The 25,074-nt window shown below is 41.4% G+C and overlaps 1 protein-coding gene across 1 annotated transcript in view; it reads left to right on the forward strand.

Annotated features, from left to right (window-relative positions):
- The window catches only part of TRPM1 (transient receptor potential cation channel subfamily M member 1), a 123,630-nt gene that overhangs the window by 41,996 nt on the left and 56,560 nt on the right, over nt 1-25,074 (forward strand). The window contains exons 5-13 of the mRNA XM_077858333.1: nt 6,702-6,781; nt 10,994-11,189; nt 12,497-12,710; nt 13,363-13,487; nt 14,380-14,551; nt 16,390-16,564; nt 16,995-17,118; nt 17,953-18,025; nt 18,954-19,054. Coding sequence (XP_077714459.1) covers nt 6,702-6,781; nt 10,994-11,189; nt 12,497-12,710; nt 13,363-13,487; nt 14,380-14,551; nt 16,390-16,564; nt 16,995-17,118; nt 17,953-18,025; nt 18,954-19,054 — 1,260 coding nt within the window. The remainder of the gene's footprint in view (nt 1-6,701; nt 6,782-10,993; nt 11,190-12,496; nt 12,711-13,362; nt 13,488-14,379; nt 14,552-16,389; nt 16,565-16,994; nt 17,119-17,952; nt 18,026-18,953; nt 19,055-25,074) is intronic.

The following is a 25,074-nucleotide window of genomic DNA, read 5'->3' on the forward strand; positions in this document are numbered from 1 at the left end:
TTAGGGAGCATGATGGTGGCACCACCTCCATGTCCCCTCACTCCACCTCAAAGACAGACTTTCCAGTGAGAGAGCACTCTAGCAGGTCAGATTTTAATCCCCAATGCCAGTGTTCCTATTATCTTGCCCTAAAGTGTTTAGAATAATCATTTGTGATGGGCAGGAATATTTTGGTTGAGTGGGCAATATCTAACCTAACAGGGGGATCTGAAGGGTTTATAAATGACCCCTAAGAGGCTCTGTTTTTGCATTTCACAAGGACACACTTTGCAAGATTCCATGACTCTTTGTTGTTACCTTGGCAGTACTCAGCCCTGGTAGCAGAAGCTGGAGGGGAAGGAGGAATATTTGACTAAGAGGTCCTCCACCCTTTGCCTTTCACCTGCATCAGTGCTATGCAGCCACTCAGAGGCTGAGCTCCTCCCCATGGCGAATAGACTTTCCTCAAGTGACCTGGGTTACCTCCCTTCTGCTCTGTGTGCACCCCACTGGGGGAGTGTGGGCCCAGAAGCCAAGATCGTGGTAGGTGGTGTTGATAAGAGCTGAGGGCCCTGGCAATGCTCCTACTGAGTGATTTATTGACTCATTTAGTCATTATAGGATATTGAGCACCTCCTCTCTGCCAGGCATTCCCGGAGGCACTAGGGATAAAGCAGAGAATGGAATAGGGTTTCAGCTTCCATGGCTTTTGTAGGAAGGGAGAGAGAAGGGTAGAGAGGAAGGAGGTCAGTGGGCTGAAGCCTTATGAAGAACAGGGAACAGGGCTTGGGGGTGAGATGGGGAGTCAGAGAACCTCCCTAAAGAGGGGACATTTGAGCAGAGACTGAAACAGCGTGAGAGATTGCATGCAAAGAGTGGCTCTTGTATCTTTTTTAATCCTCAGAAGATTCTAGAACATTTCTGGAGACTCAATAGTAACTTGGAATTTTGAACAAGAATGTTCTTTAGGACTAAATGTTTTAAAATTCAACAGTTAGTACTTAAAGCAAAGCACTTTTTCCCCCAGGGAAAGTCTGTTAATCACATGCTAGCTTATTCATTAGGTGAAAAAAAAAAAAAGGATTTTTGGTGAAGCAGAGGGAAATGGGTTCGGCCTGCAGAATGCCAGCTGCTGCTTTTGCCCAGGGCTACAAGCAAGGGCTGGGGCTTGGCACTCTGAAAAGAGCCCCTCCCAAGTTGGGGGGGTAATGTGCAAGCCAATGTTCCCTTAGGGTCACAGATGCCCTGCATCTGCATGTAAAGGAGATGGGGGTGGGGGTGGAGGAGCACTCTGTGATGGAGGCATTTAAATGCTGCTTGAGACAGAACAGATATTAATAAAAATAAGAGGCATATTACTGCTTTCCCAGTCCTTCATCACCTCAGCATATTAAATCTGGTGGGGAAGGTGACATTTCTCCTTTTGATGATATGAGACCTAAGCCTAGTTGTCCAGAAGCTAGATATTGGTTTCTTGATTGCCAACTGTATTGGCACAGGTCTCCTGGAAGTGCCCACTGGCTGATTTGTTGTGTGAGGAGGGCTGAGAGGGAGGACCTATGTGATAGGGAGAGAGGGCAATGCTTAGCAGGGAGCAGGTGGGTGGCACTAGAGAGGGACCAGATAGAAGGCTGTGAGGGGGTGGGACAAAGAGGCCAGGGTGGAGAGATGAAAGGGCATTCCATTGTCATGACTCTATAGCCTCTAGAACCATTCCCCAATCTTTCCTTGTCTTTCATGGCCTTGACATTTTTGCAGAGTATATGGGTCAGTTATTTTGTAGGATGCCCTTCAGTTTGGGTTGTCTGAAGTTTCCTCTTGATTTGATTCAGGTTATGTATTTTTGACATTTTTATCCTCAGTGCATTTTATTGGGTGGCTCATAGTGCATATTTGTTCCATTATCGATAATGCTCACTTGGTTTTAGGTGGTGTTCACCAGATTTCTCCACTGCCTAGCCATTAATTTCCTCTATGTAGTTAATAAATATCTGTGAGAGATACTACTAGATTATGTAAGTGCACTGTTACTCTTCAAACTTTTATCCACTACTTTTAGCATTCATAAAACATTTGGGATATTCTGATATTCATGCCTTTGAAATTGTTGTGTTGGTCCCAGCCTATTGCTAGTGATGCTTCTGGCTAGGAATACCTGAGGCACTCGTCAGGACCTGTGTTACTCACAGCAAGTCCCCACAGGTATTGCCCCCATGAGACTAATGTTGTAGCTGGACCAGCCCTTGTCATTCTTATCATGATTCCATGATGCACTTCAGCAAAAACCAACAGGAAACTTTGAGGAACAAGATTTATTACTCACAAGTCTGGAGGATACATGGCACACCCAAGGACCACACAGCAAGGTCGCAGATAAGGTCCAAAGGTGGGTGTCTAGAGTTTTGAGGATTCACTCTATGGCTAATTTCAGGCATGAGTGAGAACTAGGACACAAGAAGGTCAATAGTCAGGTATCTAAGTCACCAAAGAGGGAACTTGGTGAGTGAGGGCAGTCTAGTTCTTTATTTGATTGCTTTGCTAGTAGCTGTGTCACACACCTGGCACTGTGTTTATTGGAAATGGATGTCTTTGACATGGATTCCTCAGCAATCAAAAGCTTAATGTCAGGCACTCACATTATAATAGAAAAAGCTTAACATCCATTCACTCTACAGTAATCTCCTCCATCTGAGTGTGGAGAGCAAGACTGGTGACTCTCTTCCATGGAATACAGCAAAAGTAATGAGATATCACCAAAATATGAGGATATAAAGAGACTGTGATTTCTGTCTTGTGTGATTCTTATGCTTCCTCCTCTGATGGAGGTCATCCACCATGTTGTGAGGCACCCTGTGGAGAGGCTCACATGGCAAGAAACTGAGTGAGGTACTTGGGCCCACAATCTTTGAGAGGAACTGGATCTTGCAAACAGCTACCTGAGGGAGCTGGGAATGGGTCCTCTCCAGTGGATTTCCTTTGGATGAGACCATAGCCCACACCCATGGCTTGATCAAATCCCTGAGAAAGATGCAGAGTCAGAAGAACCCAGCTAAGCCTCATCCAATTCCTAGTCCACAGAAACTGTGAGATAATAAATTTTATTGTTTTAAGTCATGAAGTTTGGGGCCAATTTGTTATGTTAAGCAGCAGATAACTAACATAACATGTTATATATACTTGTGTGTGTGTGTGTGTGTGTGTGTGTGCAGAGGGACCATAAACACCTATATCTATATAATTTTTTCTCTCTCTATGTGTTACAAGCCATGGATTCATACTGATCATTTCAATTTCAATTCCCTGCTACAGGAATTTGTTCTAACCTTCTCCATTTTCTGTATTTGTAATCCTCAATAGTGAGAAACTCTGCTCTCATTAACCACAATATACTGATTTCTTTGCTACCCTATGTCTCTGTGAAAAACTAGCCTACTCATGGGAGTTCCAGATTTTTTAGAGTTCTTATTGTCTTTCACTGAAGGCATATAGTCCAAATACTGTGAACTCTATTTTTTAAAAAGGAGGAGGGGTGTAATCTCTCACCTTTGGAAAGAGAGGAGCGACATGCAAAAGGGAAAGTACATTTTCTCTCCAGATAGCAAATGCTCTGCTTAGCTATTTTGCACTAGATTGTTATAACAGTCCACATGAGAAGGGCTGGGGCCAGGGCTTCAGGGGCTTGCCACTCTGAGCCTTCTCCTCTGGCTGATGTGGCCACTTTTCTCTCACTAGCAATGTGGTTTTCAAGAAGTCATTAAATTATTTGGAGAAAAAAGGTATATAGTGTTGCTTTTTGAAGACCTGTAGGGAAGATTTTGAATTAAAATCATTTCTGTTATTCAAAAAGAAGCCAAGTGTCCAGCCAATGTGATCTTCCCAGAAAACCTGGGGCCCCAAATGTCCCTCCAGAAGGATGAAAACCCTGATCAGACTGTCTCTGCATCCCTAAGACTGGGACCAGGACTCTGGGGAGCAACAAAAGTAGCATTGTGTCCTTGACATGACCTCACTGGGGAGAGCATCTGTGACATGTGGTTTTTGTTCCCGTCTCTGAGAAGGTGAAATTAATCAGCATTGCTACCCAGGTGAGTGAGGGCCACTAGACTCTCAGGTCACACACCTGGCACCTGGCCACTAGACTCACAGGTCACACTGTGCTGCTCACCCTGGAGACTGTGGGAGAGTGGCCAAAAAATATGAGGCTCTGTCTTCCATGGTGTCCCCAAGATCTGACTCAGGATTCTGCAGGCTTCACATGCTAGGCTGCTCCATTTCCTTGTGCCTGCCAACCTACCCTCAGAGACACACCCATGTTATATGCACACCACATTCCACATAGCACACATGCCACATGCATACCAGACACCACATATATTGATCACATCACACATATATGTACCACCACACATGTGTACACATCATACCGTACACATACACATATACTCCATATACTCTACACTTACACACCACAAATACATTGTACACATGCACAAATACATCATATAAGCACACATATCGCACATACACAAATAGCACTATGTACATTGAGCCAGGCCTCAAGGAGATACACAGAAGGATGCTGGGTCCCTGGTAAAGTGGACAGGTTTTCTTCTTGCCTCCCTCTGCTCCAAAAAGCCACTATGTACTGCCAACATCCTTCAGCTCATGCAAACACCACACCATCTGACACTTCCATGGGGTGGTGACCCAGCTTGTCCTGGAAGTCCCCAAGTACCCGAAGCACATCTCCTCAGGAGTCCCCAAGCACCCAGCACAGCACTTTACACACACACACAAAAAAATTCAACAAATGGATGTAGACGAATAAGAGGTTGGCAAATGAAAATGACAGCACCCAATTGTTAGGGCAGCACAGGGGTTTTTCTCTCTTTTTAAAAATTTGTTTTATTTTACTTTTGCATTTTAGGCAAACTTTGTATATTTTTAAATAGTTAATACATTTATGTAATTCAAAAAATTTAAGGGGCAAAGAAACCCCGCAATTTTAAAAGGAAAAACTTAAGTCCCTACAAAACCCTGCACATGTTTATTGCATCTTTATTCATGTTTGGCAGCACTTGGAAGCCAGCAGCCTCAGTGGGTGAATGGGTAAATGGTGGCTCATCCAGACAATAAAATATTCCTCAGCACAAAAAAGAACTGAGCTCTCAAGCCCTAGAAAGGTGGAGAGGAATCCTCAATGCAGATTGGAATCCTCAATGCAGAAAGAGGCCAATCTGAAAAGGCTACATACCTGTGATTCCAACTATATAACATTTTGGAAAAGGCAAAACTATAGAGATTGTAAAAATATGAGTGATTTCCAGGGGCTCAGTGGGGAGGAAGAGATGAAAAGCAGAGCACAGAGGATTTTTATGATACTGTGTGACACTGTAATGGTGGATACATGTCGTTATACATTTACATAGGATATACAACACCAAGAGTGAATCCTACAGTAAACTATGGGCTTTGGGTGATTATGAAGTGTCGATGTAGGTTTAACCTTGGTAAACAATGTACCACTTTGGTGGACAGTGCTGATAATGATGGAGTGTGGGAACAGGGAGCATATGGGAACTCTCTGTATCTCCCTTTCAATTTTGTTATGAAGATAAAACTGTTGTTTAAAAGTAAAGTCTTGTTCAAGACTTTAAAAGAGTACCCATCTATGAGTGTCTTCCCCCTTCACCCACATCCTCCCAGCTTCCAGATCCTCCTGCCCTCCAGAAGAACCAGTGTCACCTGCTTCTTGTGAACCCTTCCTAGTATAATGTGTCTATTTTCAAGCAAGTGTATTTTTATATTAATACTTCTTCCCTGTAACAGAATGACAATACCCTAGAGATTATTCCATGTCTTGCTTTTTTACTTATCATAGTTTGGTGATCTTTTCCTAATGATACAGAGGAAAAGTCTTATTCTTTTTTAATAGTCATGGAGAGTTCCATCAGTGACTTTTCCCTAACACAGGTAGCAATCCCCTACTGGTAGACAGTAGGTGATGTCCAGTCTTTTGATATCACAAATAATAAATGCAGTAAGTGAACTTCAGCATGTGTCATTTTGCATGCATTCAGGCATATTGGTAGAATAAAATACTAAACTGCCAAAACGTATATGATTTGTAATTTTGATATTATTGCCAAATTGCCCTCGATAGAGATTGTACCAACTCCCAGCTTCAGATTCAGTGTTATATGAGTACCCATTTCCTTACCACCTTCAATATTTTTAATATAAAAATAGCATTCAGTGAATCTGAGCACCAGTTAAAGGGTCCACTTGTAAAACTACTATGGTGTGTGGGTGAGTGCCTGGAAGTCCAGAGAAGATGAGGTTCTTGACAGCAAAACAAAGTCCTTATTAGAGACTTGCAGACTTTGTTAGTTTCTCTAGTAACTCAGATTCACACCAGGGCTTGTCTGGGTAATGGCTTACTCCAGGGTGGCATAATGTCCCCTTTGCAGACTTTGACTTGCATGCAAAGAATAGGTTTTGTAGCCCTATGGAAACCATGAATACATACATCCAAGCCACTTTGAAAAAGAACCAAAGCCAAGATCCTTAGAGAGTTGCATCCACCATTATTGGAGGTGTCTATTCAGATGTTTGGGGCAGACTTCTTATTAGCTGCATAGAGGTTTTATAAAAGTAAAAGAAAGAACTCTGACTATAGTTTGTGACTATATTGGTCTAATTTTCATTTCTTTCTCTTCCAGGGACAGAAAGCTTGGATAGAAAAAACGTTTTGCAAACGAGAGTGTATCTTTGTAATTCCCAGCACTAAAGACCCTAACAGGTAAATTGGAAGTCACAATTAAGACATTATTCAAACCAGCACTTGTCTACCAAGTGCCAGCAACTATTCTTCTTGTGTTTGTGGGAGGAGAAAGAGGATACAAGAAGAATGGGCCAGAATCCATGCCTCATGGGAGGCATTAACCCAGGGAGTATTTCTGCTAAGAAGCTCTCTGTTAAGATGCAGGAAAGATTGCTGTCTGGCACTCATCCTAATCTAATGTGACTTCTCATAACCAGACGGGCCCACAGTGCTCCTCCTAATCTTACGGAGCTCAAGATGCTGACAGTTTTAGACAGGTTTCCAGGATAACTTTGTCACCTCTTATTAAAGTTTCATAATGCTATTTCAATAAACAACTCCATCACAGGAAAGGTCTGAGCAGTTAAGTGAACTATATGTAACTCTATGAAAAGATGTACTTTGTACACAAAATATGAATTTCATTCATCTACATGAAAATGAGTCTGTTATAAATTAAACAGAAGGTCTTCTAAAGCTGTGAAAGTGACTGGGAATGAATTTAGCTAAACCTTCATATCTCTGAGGACAACAGCTACGAGTTGAGTTTGGAGAGCCAGAGGGGGATGATTTATCCATATGTTTACACAATATGAAATCCATGCAGTTAGGATCACTGACACAGAGTGCACAGATTCTCAGAGAATACCTAGGTCAAATTTGACACACACGTCAGCACTGCCATGTCCTCAAGCTCGCTCCCTCCACCACCACCTCATAGATTCTTCTCCCTACTTAAAACCCAGTGATTACCCCCAGGGCAAGAAATATGCATTAGGGGACAATGCCAAAGATCACAAAAGTCTTCCTTTTGTTGCACATAATTGTCCCCCCTTGTTTCAGTAGCACCCAGACCCTCCTTGATGGAAACTACTATGCCAGCCCTCCTTAGCACTTGCTGCACTGCAGTCCTCCACACAGTCAAGTTTCTAGGCAGAAGAAGCAGAAAAGGCTTAAGGGACTCACATGTGAGATTCCTCTGTGAGTTGCATGCATCCTCTAGCATGGGCTTTAAAAGCCCTGGAATGAATAAACAACCATTTAAAGTCCCTGGAAATGGTCCCAAGGGCCAATAGGAAATAAATATCTATTCAAAAAAAACCCTACAAAAATTCAATAAAAAAGGCTAGAGTCTGTGGTATTTGAACCAAGAGAGCTCCGCCCCTTTCCCCTCCGGGCTCAGTTAGAGCAAACTAAATCTTAAGGAAGCAGAAGGAAATAAAAAAATATTAAAATGGAAGTTAATAGAATAGAAAATTTTAAGACAAAATCAATGAAATCAAAAGCTAGTTCTTGGAAAATTCACCAACCTTTAACTAACTTAATGAATAAACAAAAGGAGAAAACTCAAAATACTGGAATCAGAAGTGAAAGAACATTACTACCAATCTTACAGAATTAGAAATGTATATAAAGAAATGCTATGATTTATACACCAATGGCAATAAATTAAATAACAGATGAAGTGGACAAGTTCCTAGAAAGACACAAACCACCAGACTAATTCAAGAAGAAATACACAATCTGAATAGACCTGTAAGAAGTGAAGACATAGGCTAGTATCAAAAATTACCCACAGGGGGGCAGCCCCAGTTGGCGCAGCGGTTTAGGGCTGCCTGGCGCCTGGGGTGTCCCATGTCGGGCTTCCTGTATGGAGCCTGCTTCTCCCTCTGCCTGTGTTTCTGCCCCTCTCTCTGTCTCTATGAATAAATAAAATAAAATAAAAATTACCCACAAGATAATGACTTCACTGCTGAATTTTACCAAATATTTTTAAAAGAATTAATACCAATTTTTTACAAAAAAATTCAAAACATAGATGAGAGAGCACTCTCCAAAACCAGACAAAGATACCACAAGAAAGGAAAACTATATAACAATATCTTTTGTGAGTATGGATGCAGAAATCCTGGAGAAATACTATCAAACCAAATCTAGCAACATATAAAAAGAATTATACACTGTAAAAAAAAACTACTATTTATCCCAGGGATGCAAGGTTGGTTTCATACTAGAAAAATCAATTAATGTGGGACGCCTGGGTGGCTTAGTGGCTTCGGGGTTGAGCGTCTGACTTTGGCTTAGGGTGTGATCCTGGAGGCCCTGGGATAGAGTCCCACATCAGGCTCCCTGTGAGGAGCCTGCGTCTCTCTCTGCCTGTGTCTCTGCCTCTCTCTCTCTGTATCTCTCATGAATAAATAAATAAAATCTTTTTTAAAAAAAGAAAACACAATACATCACATCAATAGAGTAAAAAACAAAAATCATATCATCATCTCAACTGACAGCAAAATAAGCATTTGACAAAATCCAAAACTTTTATGATTTAAAAAAATCTAGAAAATAGGAATAGAACTTCTTCAGTCTGATAAAGGACATCTATGAAAATCCATAGTTAACATCATACTTCATGGTGAAAGATTAGATGCTTTGCCCCTAACATCAGAGACAAGACAAGGATGTCCACTCTCACCACTTCTAATCAAAATTGTACTAGGGGTCCTAGCCATGGTAATTAGGAGAAAGAAACAAAAGGCAACCATAGTGGAAAGGAAGAAGTAAAGCTACCTTTATTGGTAGATGACATCATGTTGTATATAGAAAATCCTAAGGAATAACTAAAAAACTATTGTAACTTACAAGCAAATTCAGCAAGTTTGCAGTGTAAAAAAAAAGATCAGTATACAAAAATCACATGTATTTCTATCTACTTACAATGAACAATAGGAAAATGAAACTAACAAAAACAATTTCATATACAATGCCATCAAAAAGAATAAGATACTGGGGTTCTTGGGTAGATCAGTTGGTTAGGCTCAGGCTCTTTTGATCACAGCTCCGGTCTCCATCTCAGGGTTGTGAGTTCAAGTCCTGCCCTGGGCTCTACTCTGTGCACGGAGGCTACTTAAAATTTTAGAAAGTGAAAATGAACAAATAAAAGAATAAAATACTTAGGAATCAACTTACAAAAGAAGTGCAAAACCTTTACTCTGAAAAGTACAAAACATAGTTGAAAGAAATTAACAAAGATCTAAATAATTGAAAAACTAGCCCATGTTCATGGGTCAGAACAGTTAGCATTGTTAACATGGCAATATTCACAAAATAATCTAGACTCAATGCAGTCCCTACTAGAATCAGGGGGGATGGAGTAACTGGGTGACTGACATTAAGGAGAGCACGGGATATGATGAGCACTGCATGTTATACTACATGTTAGCAAGTTAAATTTAAATTTAAAAAAATCCCAGCTCACTTTGTTACAGAGATTGACAAGCCAATCAATATGGAATTGCAAGGGATGCAGAATAGCAAAAGCAATCTTACATTAAAAAAAGAACAAATTAGGAGGATTCATGCTACCTGATTTCCAAACTTACTACAGAGCTACAGTAATCAAAATAGTGTGGTACTGGCATAAGAATAAACATGCAGACTAATGGAATAGAATAGTGAGTCCAGAAATACCCGTACATCAATGGGCAATCAATATTTCAGCAAGGCTGCCAAAACAAATAGAGAAAGAATAGTCTGTTCATCAAACGTTACTGGAACAACTAGACACCAAGATGTGAAAAAATGTATGTAGACCCCCCACCTCACATCATATACAAAAATTAGGTCAAAATGTATCAAAACCTAAATAGGGGCTAAAATTAGAAAACTCTTAGACAAAAACATAGGAGCAAATCTTCATGACTTTGGACTTAGCAAAAGATTCTTAAATATAATAAAAATATAAGAAATATATTTTCAGTGTTACTTAGAAAAATGTAGAGAAAAAAAGAAATATGTAGAGAAATGTTTTACTAAGCAGAATTATTACTAACAGAAGAATTCAACAATATTGTAAAATCTCAGAAGGTCAACTCTGTATCTGGAGGGCGTGATTATATTTGTCACAAAATGTTCAAAACTGATGTCCATATTGATGTTTTCAAAACATCGAAAAGAGTTAAAACATGTTCAGTAAGGAAGGGCAACCACCCAATGGGTTTTAAATGGACTGGCATATAAATAGATATATGTTGATTATCTGGAAAAGCCCATCATAAGGGGCATTTCTATCCCAACAAAGCTGGATAAGTAAGGTGTTAATCTGCCTTATTTGGGTGCTACCCTTCTGTTTAGATTAACTCATTTTAAGGAGAAAAATGTTACAGAAAGACTCACTTTTGTCTTTGTTTTCAGGTGTTGTTGTGGCCAGCTCACCAACCAGCATATCCCCCCACTGCCTGGTATAACATCTGGCAAAAATGAAGAGGAGAATAAACAGGTGGAGACTCTGCCCGAAAAATGGTCTGTCAGCAAACACACCCAGAGCTACCCCACAGATTCCTATGGAACTCTTGAATTCCAGGGTGGCGGATACTCCAATAAAGCCATGGTAAGAGAGGTCTTAGGAAGGGATGCAGCTAAGCCCACAGTCTCCATCAGAGGCCAGCCTCCTAGACCCCCAGACTGCAGCCTTCAAGACCCCCACCTAGGTCTTCTTTCTGGGGGTGTAGCTCAGTCTTCCTAGATATTTCATTGCAAAGGCAAGAAATATATCTGCACACTCAACTTTGTAGTCATGAGATTTGGAAACTGAGCACTATTATAAAAAAAATATGTAGTGTCACTAAATTCACACCAGAATTGTGAATCCACAAATCATGCTCTGGCCTAAGTCTGCAACCATACTCATTGCTCCATCTGCAGTGATGAGTGGGAAATGATGCTATTTGTTTTGGGGGATTGTTTGGGATTTGGTTTTGTTTTTTATAACTGTGGACCTTCAAGCTCCCACTCCCCCACCCTAAATGGCTTAGGACTGTCTGGAAATAGTTCCCTCTGAAGTCTGTCCACAGCCTCCCTGGGCCTGCATTCAGCTGGCCCAAGAAGACTAAGGTCTTTCACATTTGCATGTAAACAGGGAGTGCTCTCTGCCTTTCTGATGAGCCCTGCCAGAGAGGGGAGGCGTCAGCACTGTGATCCCTTTCAGCTAATTCTGAATAATACTCCCACATGCCCAGTCAGATCATATTTGCTATTTCATTTTATTCCACTAGCCCAACGTCATTGTGCAAATAAAATTCATTTGTGTTCCAAATAGCACCACATAGGGACTTCTGGAATGGTACCCTACATATTGGCATGGACACAAAGAAGCAGTTCATAGGGGCCAAGGCATCTGATCATTAACCTCTTCTTCACTTTGGGGGTAAGGTCAAGTCCAGAGGTTGGCCCAGGATCCCCATTCTCAGCACCCAGTCAGTGTGACCAGTGGGCCACTCCCTCAACAATACCCTGTCCAAATTCTGGAGCCATGTTTCTAGCTGAGACAGCTTTAGAAGTGATTTTCAAAATTAAGGGTTGCCAGGTAAAACACAGGACACACATTTATATTTGAATTTAAGATAAACAACAGATAACTTTTTAGTATAAATATGTCCCAAATATTGCATAAGTCATATTTACAATAAGACATTTTTCAATGTTCACATGAAATTCAAATTTAACTGAGTGTCCTATATTTTTATTTGCTAAATCTGGCAACCCTTCCAAAGTTCTCTTCCCTCACTTGGCCACAGACTCACACAGAGGAACAGAAAGGCAAAATAGCTTTTGCTTGGACAAGAGCAGTAGCCCTGTTCCCCTGTGATATGAAAGGAAAACCAAGAACAGTACTGAGCATCACACACTCTTTTGCAGTATATCCGAGTATCCTATGACACCAAGCCAGATTCACTGCTTCATCTTATGGTGAAAGATTGGCAGCTGGAACTCCCCAAGCTCTTAATATCTGTGCATGGAGGCCTCCAGAACTTTGAGATGCAGCCCAAGCTGAAACAGGTCTTTGGGAAAGGTCTGATCAAGGCTGCCATGACCACTGGGGCCTGGATCTTCACTGGGGGCGTCAGTACTGGTAAGAGCAGCCTCGTTCCATTTCAGTAAACAAACAAACCCAGAACTCACTATGATTCCCAAAGAGCTTTTGAATAATTAAGATTTTTAAAAAATGTATTGCAACCTGACAATATTTATGACAGAAGTGAAATATTTATCCAGTGGCTTTTTGTTATTTTGATATGATAGTGATAATGGTCAACCTTTCTGGTACCCATGATGTGCCATTCCTTGAACTGAGACCTGTTCAAGCCTCATTTTCGCTGAGGCCATTGACAGTCCTTCCCACTGACCTATGGGAGAGGAAACTGAGACAAAGAGAAGCTAGGGACATGCCAGGCAGTCTGACTCTCAACTTTAGCTAACTGTAGCCAAGGACTGCCAAGGCACCCCACTTACTTCCATCTTTAGGTCTCAAGAAATTTGTAAAGGAAGTCTCTGTACTGTGCTTTGGTTTTTGGTTTTTGTTTTCCCTTTTCTAAGAGCTAATGCAGAATGACTAGGTATTATGAACTCAGCTTTTGATGTACTTTGATTTTAATGATGTAGGTCATGCTTCAACTCTATTCCATAGCAAATGGAGTGGCTCAGAGAAGAAGTTCCTAACATTCATAAATAATGGTATGATGTGAGGTAATGGTCCTAAAAATATGATTTATGGCTGCTTACAGGTGTTATCAGCCATGTAGGGGATGCCTTAAAAGATCACTCTTCTAAGTCCAGAGGCCGGGTTTGTGCTATAGGAATTGCTCCTTGGGGCATCGTGGAAAATAAGGAAGACCTGATTGGAAAGGATGTAAGTATTTTCTCCCTAGATATTGGTAAGTTAAAAAAAAGCAGTCTTTATTTTGAGATAATTGTGGATTCCTCTGTAGTTATAATAATAGAGGTCCCATATGCCCTTCCCACCCTTCCTAATGATAACATCTTGCAAAACTATGGTACAGTATCACAATTGGGATATTGACATTGATACAGTCAAGATGCAGAACATTTCCATCACCACGAGGATCACCCATGTTGCCCCTTAATAGCCTTGCCTCGCTCCTTCCCAACTCTACAACCTCCTTAGCCCCTGACAGCCACTAATCTGCCCCTTATCTCTATAATGTCATTATTCCAAGAATTCTATAAATGGGATCATGCACTATGTAGCCTTGAGGATGTTTTTAAATCCACATTCCTAGAGATCAGTCCATGTTGATGTGTATATCAATGGTTCATTCTCATTCTCTCTCTCTCTCTCTTTTTTTTTTTTTTTTTTTGCTGAGTGGTATTCATGATATGGATGTACCACAGTTCATTTAGCCACATATCTATTTAAGTGCCTCTGAGTTGTTTCCAGTTTGGTTATCACAAATGAAGCTACCATAGACGTCCATGTGCAAGATTTTGTGTTACTGTCAGTTTTCATTTCTCAGCAGTAAATGCCCAGGAATGCAATGTCTGGGTTTTTACTATCTAAAATGCTGGGTTGTCATTATCTAAAATAATTTCTTTTTTTTCCTAATTTAATATGGAAAGTTGTGAAAAGAAATTCTTCAATAATGAGGACAGGGAAGTGAGAGTAGATTTAAGTGCACAATTAGATGAAGTAGCCACGGCATACGTAGGTATTCTTCTTGTTTTCCCTGTTAGTCTTCACATCCTAGTTCTGCAGCTCTAATCTGTGTTGTGCATTTTGTCAGGTAACAAGAGTGTACCAGACCATGTCCAACCCCCTAAGCAAGCTCTCATTGCTCAACAACTCGCACACCCATTTCATCCTGGCTGACAATGGTACCCTGGGCAAATACGGTGCCGAGGTGAAGCTGCGGAGGCAGCTAGAAAAACACATCTCTCTACAGAAGATTAACACAAGTAAGTTCCGGCGAAGGCCATGGGTGCTGGGCTGCCACTGCTGCCATGAAACCTGGGCTCACTTCCCAAGGGTGCTGAGAGCTTGCACCTTGATTCTTGTCAGATCAACAGAACGTCAAATCAACAGACTTGTCTAGCCCCCTCACCTTGGCCACCTACCAAATCACACCCACTGAGCTATGTGGTGATGCTCTGCCCCAGGCTCGCAGGAGGGATGGTGCAAGAAACAGCCCTGCAGCACTTGTCATGGTGATGGCATTGCCCACTACATAATTACAGGGTAATTACTGTAGTTATTTTTGTAATATCTGAACAGGAAGAAAGCTTCTCACTCAAAGATGTAGTAGGATTCCTTCCCATCAAGTAAGTGTTAGCATGATCATTACATTAAATAGCTCTGTAGCTCTGGGTCTCTCATCCAAACTAAGGCAGGCTGGGTTGGGAAACTGTTGGAGGAGGTTGCTCCCCAAGGCCCCACCTGTCCTGGTTCATGTAGCACAGCTTTGCCGTGGAGCTGCCACCCCGGGGAGGATGGTGAGGTCAAGCTCAAGAGAAAGGAACAAACCACAACCAGATGAAATAATAACCAGTTAGAATGAAAATAACTGGTGTCATCTCTTGGAACATGTTCATACTCCAGCAGTTCTTATTGCCAAAATATTATGAAAAGATTTTAAAGAGTATTTTGCTTTTACCATCACTGATGAGATTTTTGTGAAAGCCAGTCTAAGCCCTGGAAATGGTCATGGTCAAGGCAAATCAAGGGCCTAGAAGATGGCACAAATGGTTAGAATGCTCACCTTCTAAGGGTGACTGTGGATTTCCAAGAGTCAAATCTTGATTGATAAACTGCTGGATGACAGGCTTTTTTGTTCTCACATTTTTGTCTTGGACTTTAAGTTTTCACACTACCCAACTTCATCTGGCCATGTGACTTGTGGGCTTCCCTTTGTCATCCTTTGCCTAGGGTTCTGAGAGGGGCAGGGACAGCAAAGGGGTGCTCAGTTGTCACCTCTCACAGCTTGGAGCTTTGGGGAGTCCAGCCTAAACCAAGAAGAACCAATTTTACCCTGTTTCTAGAAAATAAAGTGATCTGGCCTCCATATTCCTGAAGATCTAGAATGCCAAGAGTTGCTTGGGTTGGGAATCTGAAAGGCAGGGCCCATGTCCTCTTGACCCATTTTGCAGTGTCTGTTGGCCAGCGCTTGGCACAACCAGACCCTCATTATATTCTCTGAAATGAACATAACTGATATTATTGTGGTAGAAGAAGACAAAATCGTTCAAAATTTTTAGGAGTTCCTAGATATAGAAATGCACAGTGGAAGCAAACCAGAAACTCTGAATCTGGCCACTTGAAATTTTTAGTTTTCCTCCTAATGTATGCTAGCAGATTTTATCTGAAGGCCATCGGGACTGAAGACAAAGGATGTTTCTCCTACTTGTCATCCTTTGATGCTCATTAACTCCCATCACCACCAAGGGACACAAGGTGAAACACGCTCAGAATATAACCTGTCCTGTCCAATCTGAGTGCCAAGTAGACAAATACGTCTCTGTGGCTCCTCCACTCCCACTGTCTTCCCTCTCCAGAATCTCAGGTTCTTGAGGTCTTCCTCCTGCCTCCTGCTTCTCAGAGTTCACCCTGTTGATTCTGCCTCCAGAAATTAGCCTGTTCCTCCCGAGTTCCTGAAGAGTCCTATTATCTGATGGAGACAGAGAGAGGACTCTGGAAACAAGCATTCACTGACAGGCTAATAATGGTGGCCCAGCTTTGCCCTCCCAGGTAATTTGTGCTGTGACATTGGTCTCTACGATGAATGTGTTTTATGTTGCAGGACTGGGGCAGGGTGTGCCCGTCGTGGGCCTGGTGGTGGAAGGAGGCCCTAATGTGGTTTCCATCGTCTTGGAATATCTCCGAGAAGACCCTCCGGTCCCCGTGGTGGTTTGTGATGGCAGCGGACGAGCCTCAGACATTCTGTCTTTTGCACACAAGTATTGTGAAGAAGGAGGGTAGGATTTCTGACATGTTACAGAGGGTGGGTTTTGAGCTGCCTTCTTGTTAGGCCAAGAAGAAAATTTAAGTGGTGCATTTAGCCATTCCAAAAATGCTAAATAATGATTTACTAGATCTCTTCCATTTTCTGAGGTCAGCATGTGAGGGAGCTGTCAAGAGCATGATGTTTCTTACAGAATTCTTTCTCTGGGGGAATACACTCTCTTCCAACTTCATTTTCCCTTATAAGGTTTCCAACAAGCCTGGAATTTAGGACACATGTGAATGCAGTTTTTGACTGTGGTCCCTTTTTGTCTCCTAGCCTGGGATCCCCTCCAATGGCAAAGATTCAAGTCAAAGACACCAGACGGACATAGAGTTGTCTGATTTATTCATGTACAGATTTAATTCGTGTGTTTTCTTCTCTTTTGCGTTTCCTTTGAACAGAGTAATAAATGAATCCCTCAAGGATCAGCTTCTAGTTACCATTCAGAAAACATTTAATTACAACAAGACACAATCACATCAGCTGTTTGCAATTATAATGGAGTGCATGAAAAAGAAAGAACTTGTAAGTGTCTTGCGTTTATTTCCAAACCAGCTCCATAGAGAGAATTATGTTTCTTTGCTAATTCTGCCCATGTGTGCATGATGGACTTGTTCATATTTTAGTCCAGGCTTTTCCAAGGGGCAGTTGACAAATGCCTACCAAACTGGCCATTATGCCCACATGATGGAAGCAGAATACACATGCACAGAAGAGGGACCCAGGTACTTTCAGATCTTAGCCAACATCAAGTGACACCATGCCACATCACACCAGTTCTGAGGTTTATGACATTAATCATATGTAAAGACTTGAGGAATGACAGACATACCCTTTTAGGTATGCTTACAAAATTTTATTCTTTCATTTTCCAAATCAGTAATTATTCTCACTTCTTGCCCTCCCTAACTATGCTGGTAGAAGAATACACACATAAGGCAGCCCCTTCAAAATTCTTAACTACAAATTTCACTCAAATGGAGCAAATTTCTGAGTAGTAATGATTGTGTCATCTCCCATAGCGATTTAGATATCAGACTACGCAGATTCTGAATGGGTTCTTCCTTCTTGGGGGTGTTAGAGCAGATTAGGTAAAATAATAAGATAGAGATCCTGGCAAGGACTCAGAGCCTGGATGAGCAATGCTGTCACTTGTGGAAATGAAAAGCACCTGGTTTAAAATTGTTGCACTCAGAATCATTGCATTATATGTCAGTTTTTTAAACTCGTCCTTATTAAGGACCTTTTAAGGGTCCTTAAAGGACCTTTACATGGTCCTTTTTAAAAAAGACACCCCAATTCTCCCTTTCAATTTCAACTTGGCTTTTCCTTGTCTTTTCATAATTAACTTGTTTTCAGGTCACTGTGTTTAGAATGGGTGCCGAAGGTCAGCAGGACATTGAGATGTCTATTTTAACTGCCCTGTTGAAAGGTAAGCTCTTAGGAAATAGCGACTCTTGGCCTCTTGGTGCTGGCCTAGCCTGGGGCTTTGCTCATGGCCAAGAAAACTCACTCTTCTCCTGCCAGGAATTGTGTCTATTAGTGATAGAATCCTGAGCCAGCCAGGCTGCCTAGAGTTATCTCAGTATGAAGCTATAGCAGTGTGACAAAGCTCACAATGGGTTTCCTGGGAAGGGGTGTTTTCTGTGTGTGCCGACGACCCGTGATGGGCTCAAGTCAGACCAGTTTCTATTTCTAACTGGTCAATTAATGATTTCCTCATAGCGGGTGGCCATGAACCATTTTTCATTGTTATCACTGCATCCCACAATGTTCTGTTCAATTTCTCCATCCTGCTCCTAATGACAGGTTGCAACCTGGGCACTCATGGGGTCGCTCCAGAACACACATTTCCTCCCTGCCTCTTGGCTACTCTGGGATGACTAGGAGGCAGGGATGAGAAAGGAGAATGTCACCAACGGGCCAGCTGCCTGGCAGTCCTGTGCTGGTCTCCCTGAAGTCCTGTGCAGCTGTTGCTCTTGGCCTGTACTCACCTTTGGCTTGAAGGGGCAGCATCCCTTGTCCTGGCCTGGCAGATGTCAGGGCAGTCCCAGGGCTCCTACCTTCTTGCAGATGAGGATCCTGGAGTCACCAGGTTCCTCTTCTGTCCTTTCCAGAGAGACTAAGCCACATAGGTATGGAAAGTGGTTGCCTCCAACCTACTTTCAGGCAACTTTGAGAATATGAAGTTCTTAGCTTTGGGGCCTGAGCAGTCACCCAGGGGTAAAAGAAAAAGCAGGAGTGCTTAATTCCAGGCTGGTGTGAGTCAACTTAGGGAAGCCCGTACTCACCACCTAGCACCTGTCAAACCAGGGCAGTCTACGCATGGAGTGAGAAAAGCTTCGTTTCTTCCTTTCCAGGAACAAATGCATCGGCTCCAGACCAGCTGAGCTTGGCACTGGCTTGGAACCGGGTCGACATAGCACGAAGCCAGATCTTTGTCTTTGGGCCCCACTGGCCGGTGAAACTAAGTGTTTTTCATTTCATACATTTTACCATGACTTTGTACAGATGATATATTAGTATGTTCTCCCTCATGACACAGATCTTAGGAAATTACCTGGGGTTTCTGATGATCCAATATGCAATCCATTAGGATTATTAGGAGATGTCACCATTTAACTTCAAAGAACCAGCAAGAAGAGCTACTAGCAGTAATTACAGATTCAAACCAGTGTTCTTGAAGAAATAAGCAGCAAATATTTTATCTTTGCCGGTGGAAGGTGGGATTTACTCTTTTCAAGAAAAAGAAGAAAGAAAATGCCCATTAAAATTAAATACAATGATTGCATTGATAGCATTTTTTTTTTAAATTCAGTTCCATGGTACCCTGGAGGCCTAGAGAATTCTGTGTGTGTGTGTGTGTGTGTGTGTGTATGGTCTTTGGGGCATGGGGTGTATGTGTCTGCGTGTAGCATGTGTGTGGGTATATGTTATGTTGTGTGGTGTGGTGTGTGACATACGTGTACGGTTCAATGTGTGTGTGTGTGGTATATATCTGTGGTATCTCTGTGTGTGTGCTATGTGTAATGTGTAAAAGGATGTTCATGTGTGTGATATGGTTGTCGGGCAGTGCAGGTGTGAGTATGTGTCATAAACAACTCTAGGCTTTCTTCTTTTTTAAAAAATATTTTATTTATTCATGAGAGACACAGAGAGAAAGAGAGAGAGAGGCAGAGACATAGGCAGAGAGAGAAGCAGTGAGAGAAGCAGGCTCCACACAGGGAGCCCGATGTGCGACTCCATCCTGGAACTCCAGGATCATGCCCTGGGCCAAAGGCAGGCACTCATCTGATGAGTCACCCAGGCGTCTCTAGGGTTTCTTCTTGATGGTTCCATTTTCATGCCAGCCTGTTTTCCTCTCATGAATGCAATACCTAAAGATACAAATTGGATTTTTAAAATCCTCTTCTGTTCCCTAAATTCTATTTCACTCTCTGGTCAGCTGCTCCCATTAAGTTCATTTTGTCTTTTTCTGTTGCAGATTCTGGCTTGTCCATCCCCATTTCCGAGTGAGGGATGAGACTTATTAATTAGTGTAGGAAGCCTACTTAGTCACTAAACAGTTTTGCTTTGCCATGTACAGATTAGAATAGACTAATGAGGTTCTAGATCTCTCTAGGCAGATCCTTCCAATTCTTTAGCAGCTCTTCCTCCAGTTTCTGCCTAGGGGTGAAGACTAGGAATCCAGTTATTCTGCACCTGCCTACTGGGGTAGTGGCATGGCACACAAGAAGGAATGAGTGGTCTCCTGCTCTGTAGACCGTCCTTCCACTAATCACCATGCTTTCCATCCAACGTTAAGTCTCATTCTTTAAAAAAATCTGGTTCCACCTCTACTGTTACCTCCACATTACTCCTTCTGGGTTCAGCTTCCTCTCCATGGTCAGCATTTTCAGACATGTGTTAATAGCTCTCTTCTGCCTCTTCTTGAAATAGATTTTTCTCTATCATAGTCTTTTGCTATCATTTCTGTGGGGAGAGAGGGTAAGCAGGAGATGTGTTCAAGACTGCAATCTAGAACCAAAATCCTTCTGTCTCCCCACAATGCAGTATATGGTCTCCAAAAATCTTCCTTTAATGGTTGAACCACTCAATTAATTATGTGGCTGTAAATATATAGTCTTTCTAGAATTCTTGACATAATATATAACTCACAGTAGGGAGGACTTGACAATGACAAGCAATGACAATGACTTTACATGACAAAGCAATCCTAGGTCTGATTTGTTATATTTTACTAGTCAGTATTCTTCTATCTATATTTTTTGTTAAGTACAAAAACAAAAACTGTCACAACAAAACTCTTTGTTAAAAGGTTTTGTTAAGAACATAACAACAAAAGGGGGGGGGAGTAGTGTTTGATATGTACATATAACAAGGTAATTTATTTATACTAAGTCACAAAAACTTGGACTAACAATTTTTTAAAGAAATAGGCCAAACTCAGTATAAGCATCCAAGAACTAGGTTTGAGAACCTCTGCCCATTTTAAAGACAAAAATCTACAAACCTTAGGCAGCTTCACTGAGATTTCTGAAACAGAAAGAAATGTCTGCTTATTTTTCAGAATGAGAACCATTTATTTGGCTTCCCTCTGTAGGCAAGGGCTTGCCCTTAATGAAACGCATGAACTAAAATCTTATATTCAAATTAGAAATTGATAATAATGCCTGGTGCTTAGATCATACACTGAGCTTTACCCCATATGTTCACATACATGAGTATTACTGGATTAGCCTTCACAACTCTGAAATAGATCTGATTGTCCTTATTTTATAATGTAGAAAAAAAATTGATGCTCCCAAGAGGTTAAACATATTTTCCAAGTCTACTTATCATACTTCTACATAGCATGTAGATCAGAGAAAAAGTCTCAAGAGAAATTTGTAAATATTTTTTGAAATGAAATTTTCATTTCATATATGAAAAGGAAAATACAACTTAACAAAATTTGTGGGATGCAGCAAAAGCAGTGCTTAGAGGGAAATTTCTAGCAGTAAATGCATATGTTAGAATAAAAATTAAAGCATAAATCAATAACACTGAACACAGGAAATCAATAGAAAAATCAACCAAAATCTAGTTATCCGAAAACATTAATAAAGTTAATAAGCTACTAGCCAAGCTAACTAAGAATACTAATATCAGAAATGAAAGAGGGAATATCACTACAGACCCCAAGGACATTAAAAAGATAATAAAGGAATATTATGAACAATATCCCCAGCAAGTGATTGTTTAACCTGTATGTGAGGTTGCAAAGAGGAATCTCCTCTCTTCAGACATGGTCCATGCCATCCCACATCCTTTTAAAAGAGTAGTGTCCACAAACTAACACCTTGTGCAGCTCAGAGTAGGACTGCCACCTGCCTTGTGCTGGAGCTACACTTCTGGTCATACAGCAATATGTAATCTTTCACTTGTACAAGTTTCTACCTGCAGAAATTCTCAAGAGTTTTATCATGCTCACACATAATAAACCACATCTTGCTGTTCTGAGGTTAGCTATTCTTGGGCCCAGGTGGACCTGGGTGGGAGACATCATTTCTTGTTACATCTTACCTTGCTAGATTTAGTCCATCATGTCAGCCTCTCAACATATTTAAAATTCCAAATATGTTACCCAATATACCTACCATATCACTTTCCTCTCAGCCTGCTCAAATGCTAAAGTGCCCTACTCTCTCTTTCCACCCTATTATACCTCTCTTATTATTTGTGATTCCTCCAGAATGGTCGTTTTCAAGGTATTTTAGTTAGAAGCTCTTAGTTAGTTGAGTAGAGTAACAACATAAATAGTAGATAAGAGCCAAGCCCACTCTATTGGCCACCTCCCCCCAGGTAGCCCCTGAAGTCCCTCCTCAAAATAAAGGGTGTATTGGCCCAGGTTAGAGGCTACCCCTCTAAGATTACCAACCATGTTCTTAGAATCCCAGGGTGTGGCCCTTGAAGGAAAAATGGATGAGCTTGTTTGAGCATCTAGGAGTTCTCTTATGATGCCTGACCACATCCACTCCATCTTTAATTCTCTCCAATGGTAAAGACAGAAGTTAAAATAGAGAAGGAGGAATTCTGCTCCTCTCATTCACTCAGCAGGAGCAAATGGTAGAACTGATCTCTTCTTTGGCTTTCTTGAACCAAACAAAACTTTTTAAAAAAAATCCATGTTTTTACTCATTCATTCACTCAACAAATGTTCACCAATCATCTCCTATGTGCCAGGCCACTATGCTAGATTCTGAAGACACAGAGGTGAATAAAACAGACCTACCATAGCCATTATAGAACTCTCTGCATGGTGTTGGTGTGAACGTGGTGTGGGAGGGTGGGCAAGAAAAGGGAGGCAGACAAGAAACAGATAATCAGAAGAATAAATACCGGATTATAAATTGTAGTAATAAGAAGGAAAAATGCACATTTCCATGAGACATGTGGGGGATGGGAGGGCTACTTTTTATTGAGACACCAGGGAAGACCTTACTGGAAAAGTGGAACTAACACTGAGACCTAACAGGGGAATAGATGCTGGCTGGTGAAGACTGAGGGGTGAGCATCTTCCATACAGAGAGAAGAGCATGTAAAGGGCCTGGGGTGAGAAAGAATGGGACATTTCCAAATAATTATTTAAGAAGGAAAAAAGGTCAGAATGCAGAGTGAGAAGGGGTTGACTTGGGAGGAGGCTGCAAGCCAACCAGGACCGTGCATTACAGAGCACTACAGACCTGGTATAGGAGAAAAGGCTGGGACCAAGAGTTTGGGGGAACAGCTTAAGGGCTTGTCTTTTTGTGAGCAACAATAAATATTATCTCACACAGTGTCCGTGGGTCAGGAATTTGGGAGTGGCTCAGCTGGGTAGTTCTGGCTCAGGTGCTCTCATGAGATTATAATTAAGCTGTAGGCTTGGGCTGCAGTCATTTGAGGGCTTGACTGGGGCTGGAGGATCTACTTCAAGAGGGCTCACTAAATAGTCATCAAGTGGATGCTGCTTATTGACCTCAGTTTCTCCCCATTTGAACTCCCCACAGGGCTGCTTGAAGCTCTTCACAATAAGATGACTGGCAATTTTTGCTATTCCTTCTGGTCTTTCATACTTTGTTTCCTCAACTGCTGTATCATCCTGTTTCTGCTTTTTTCCCCAATCTCTTTATTGTGATAAAACACATTTAAAGAAAATTTACCACTTTAAACATTTTGAGGAGCACAGTTCAGGGGCACTAAGTGCATTCACATTGTAGTACAACCATCACTATCCATCTGCAGGACACTTCATCTTGTAAAACTAAAATTCTGTATCTGTGAAACAATAACTCCCCATTTCCTACTTTCCACCCCCCCAACCCCTGGCACCCCGTTCTACTTTCTGTTACTATGAGTTTGACCACTTTAAATATCTCTTACAAGTGAAATAATACAGTATTTATCCTTTTGTGACTGGCTCATTTCACTTAGCTTAAGATACTCAAGGTTCATTTTTATTTTGGCATGTGTTAGGATTTCCCTCCCTTTTAAGGCTTAATCACTGTATGTATAGACCACATTTTCTTACCCATTCATCCATCAATGGACACTTGGGTTGTTTCCACATTTTGGCTATTTTTAATAACACTGCTATGAACATGGGTGCACAAATACCTCTTTGAGACCCTGTTTTCAATTCTTTTGGATATATACCCAGAAACAGAATTGCTGGATCATATGATAATTCTATTTTTAATTTTTTAAGGAGCTGCCAAGCTTTTCCATGGCAGCTGCACCATTTTACATTTCCTCCAAAAGTGCACGAGAGTTCCAATTTTGCCACATTCTTGCCAACACTTGTTTTTGATAGGGGGTTGTCTCATTGTGATTTTGATTTGCATTTCTTTTTTTTAATGAAATTAAAGCTTTTATTTATTTATTCATGACAGAGAGAGAGAGAGAAAGAGAGAGAGAGACAGAGACACAGGCAGAGGGAGAGGGAGAGGGAGAGGGAGAGGGAGAGGGAGAGGGAGAGGGAGAGGGAGAGAAGCAGGGTCCATGCAGGGAACCTGATGTGGGACTCAATCCCGGGTCTCCAGGATCACACCCCGGCAGAAGGCAGTGCCAAACCACTGGGCACCGGGGCTGCCCAGATTTGCATTTCTTTGATGACTAATGATGTTGAGCATCTTTTCATGTACTTGGGCATTTGCAGATCTTCTTTTGAGAAATGCCTGTTCAAGTTATTTTGTTTTTTAATCAGTCTGGGTTTTGTTGTTGAGTGTAGGAGTTCTCTATAAATTCTAGATGTTAATCTCTTATCAGATATGTGATTTGCAAATATTCTCTTCATTAGGTGTGTTGCCTTTACTCTGTTGATACTGTCTTTGGATGCACAAATTGTTAATCTTGATAGAGTCCCATTTGCCTATTTTTTCTTTCACTGCCTCTGTTTTTGGCACCATATCCAAGAAGTTATGAAGCTTGACTTCATGAATCCAATCTCATGAAGCCTTGCCT

The sequence above is a fragment of the Canis aureus genome, chromosome 2, assembly GCF_053574225.1.
Source record: "Canis aureus isolate CA01 chromosome 2, VMU_Caureus_v.1.0, whole genome shotgun sequence".
Taxonomy (NCBI): Eukaryota; Metazoa; Chordata; class Mammalia; order Carnivora; family Canidae; genus Canis; species Canis aureus.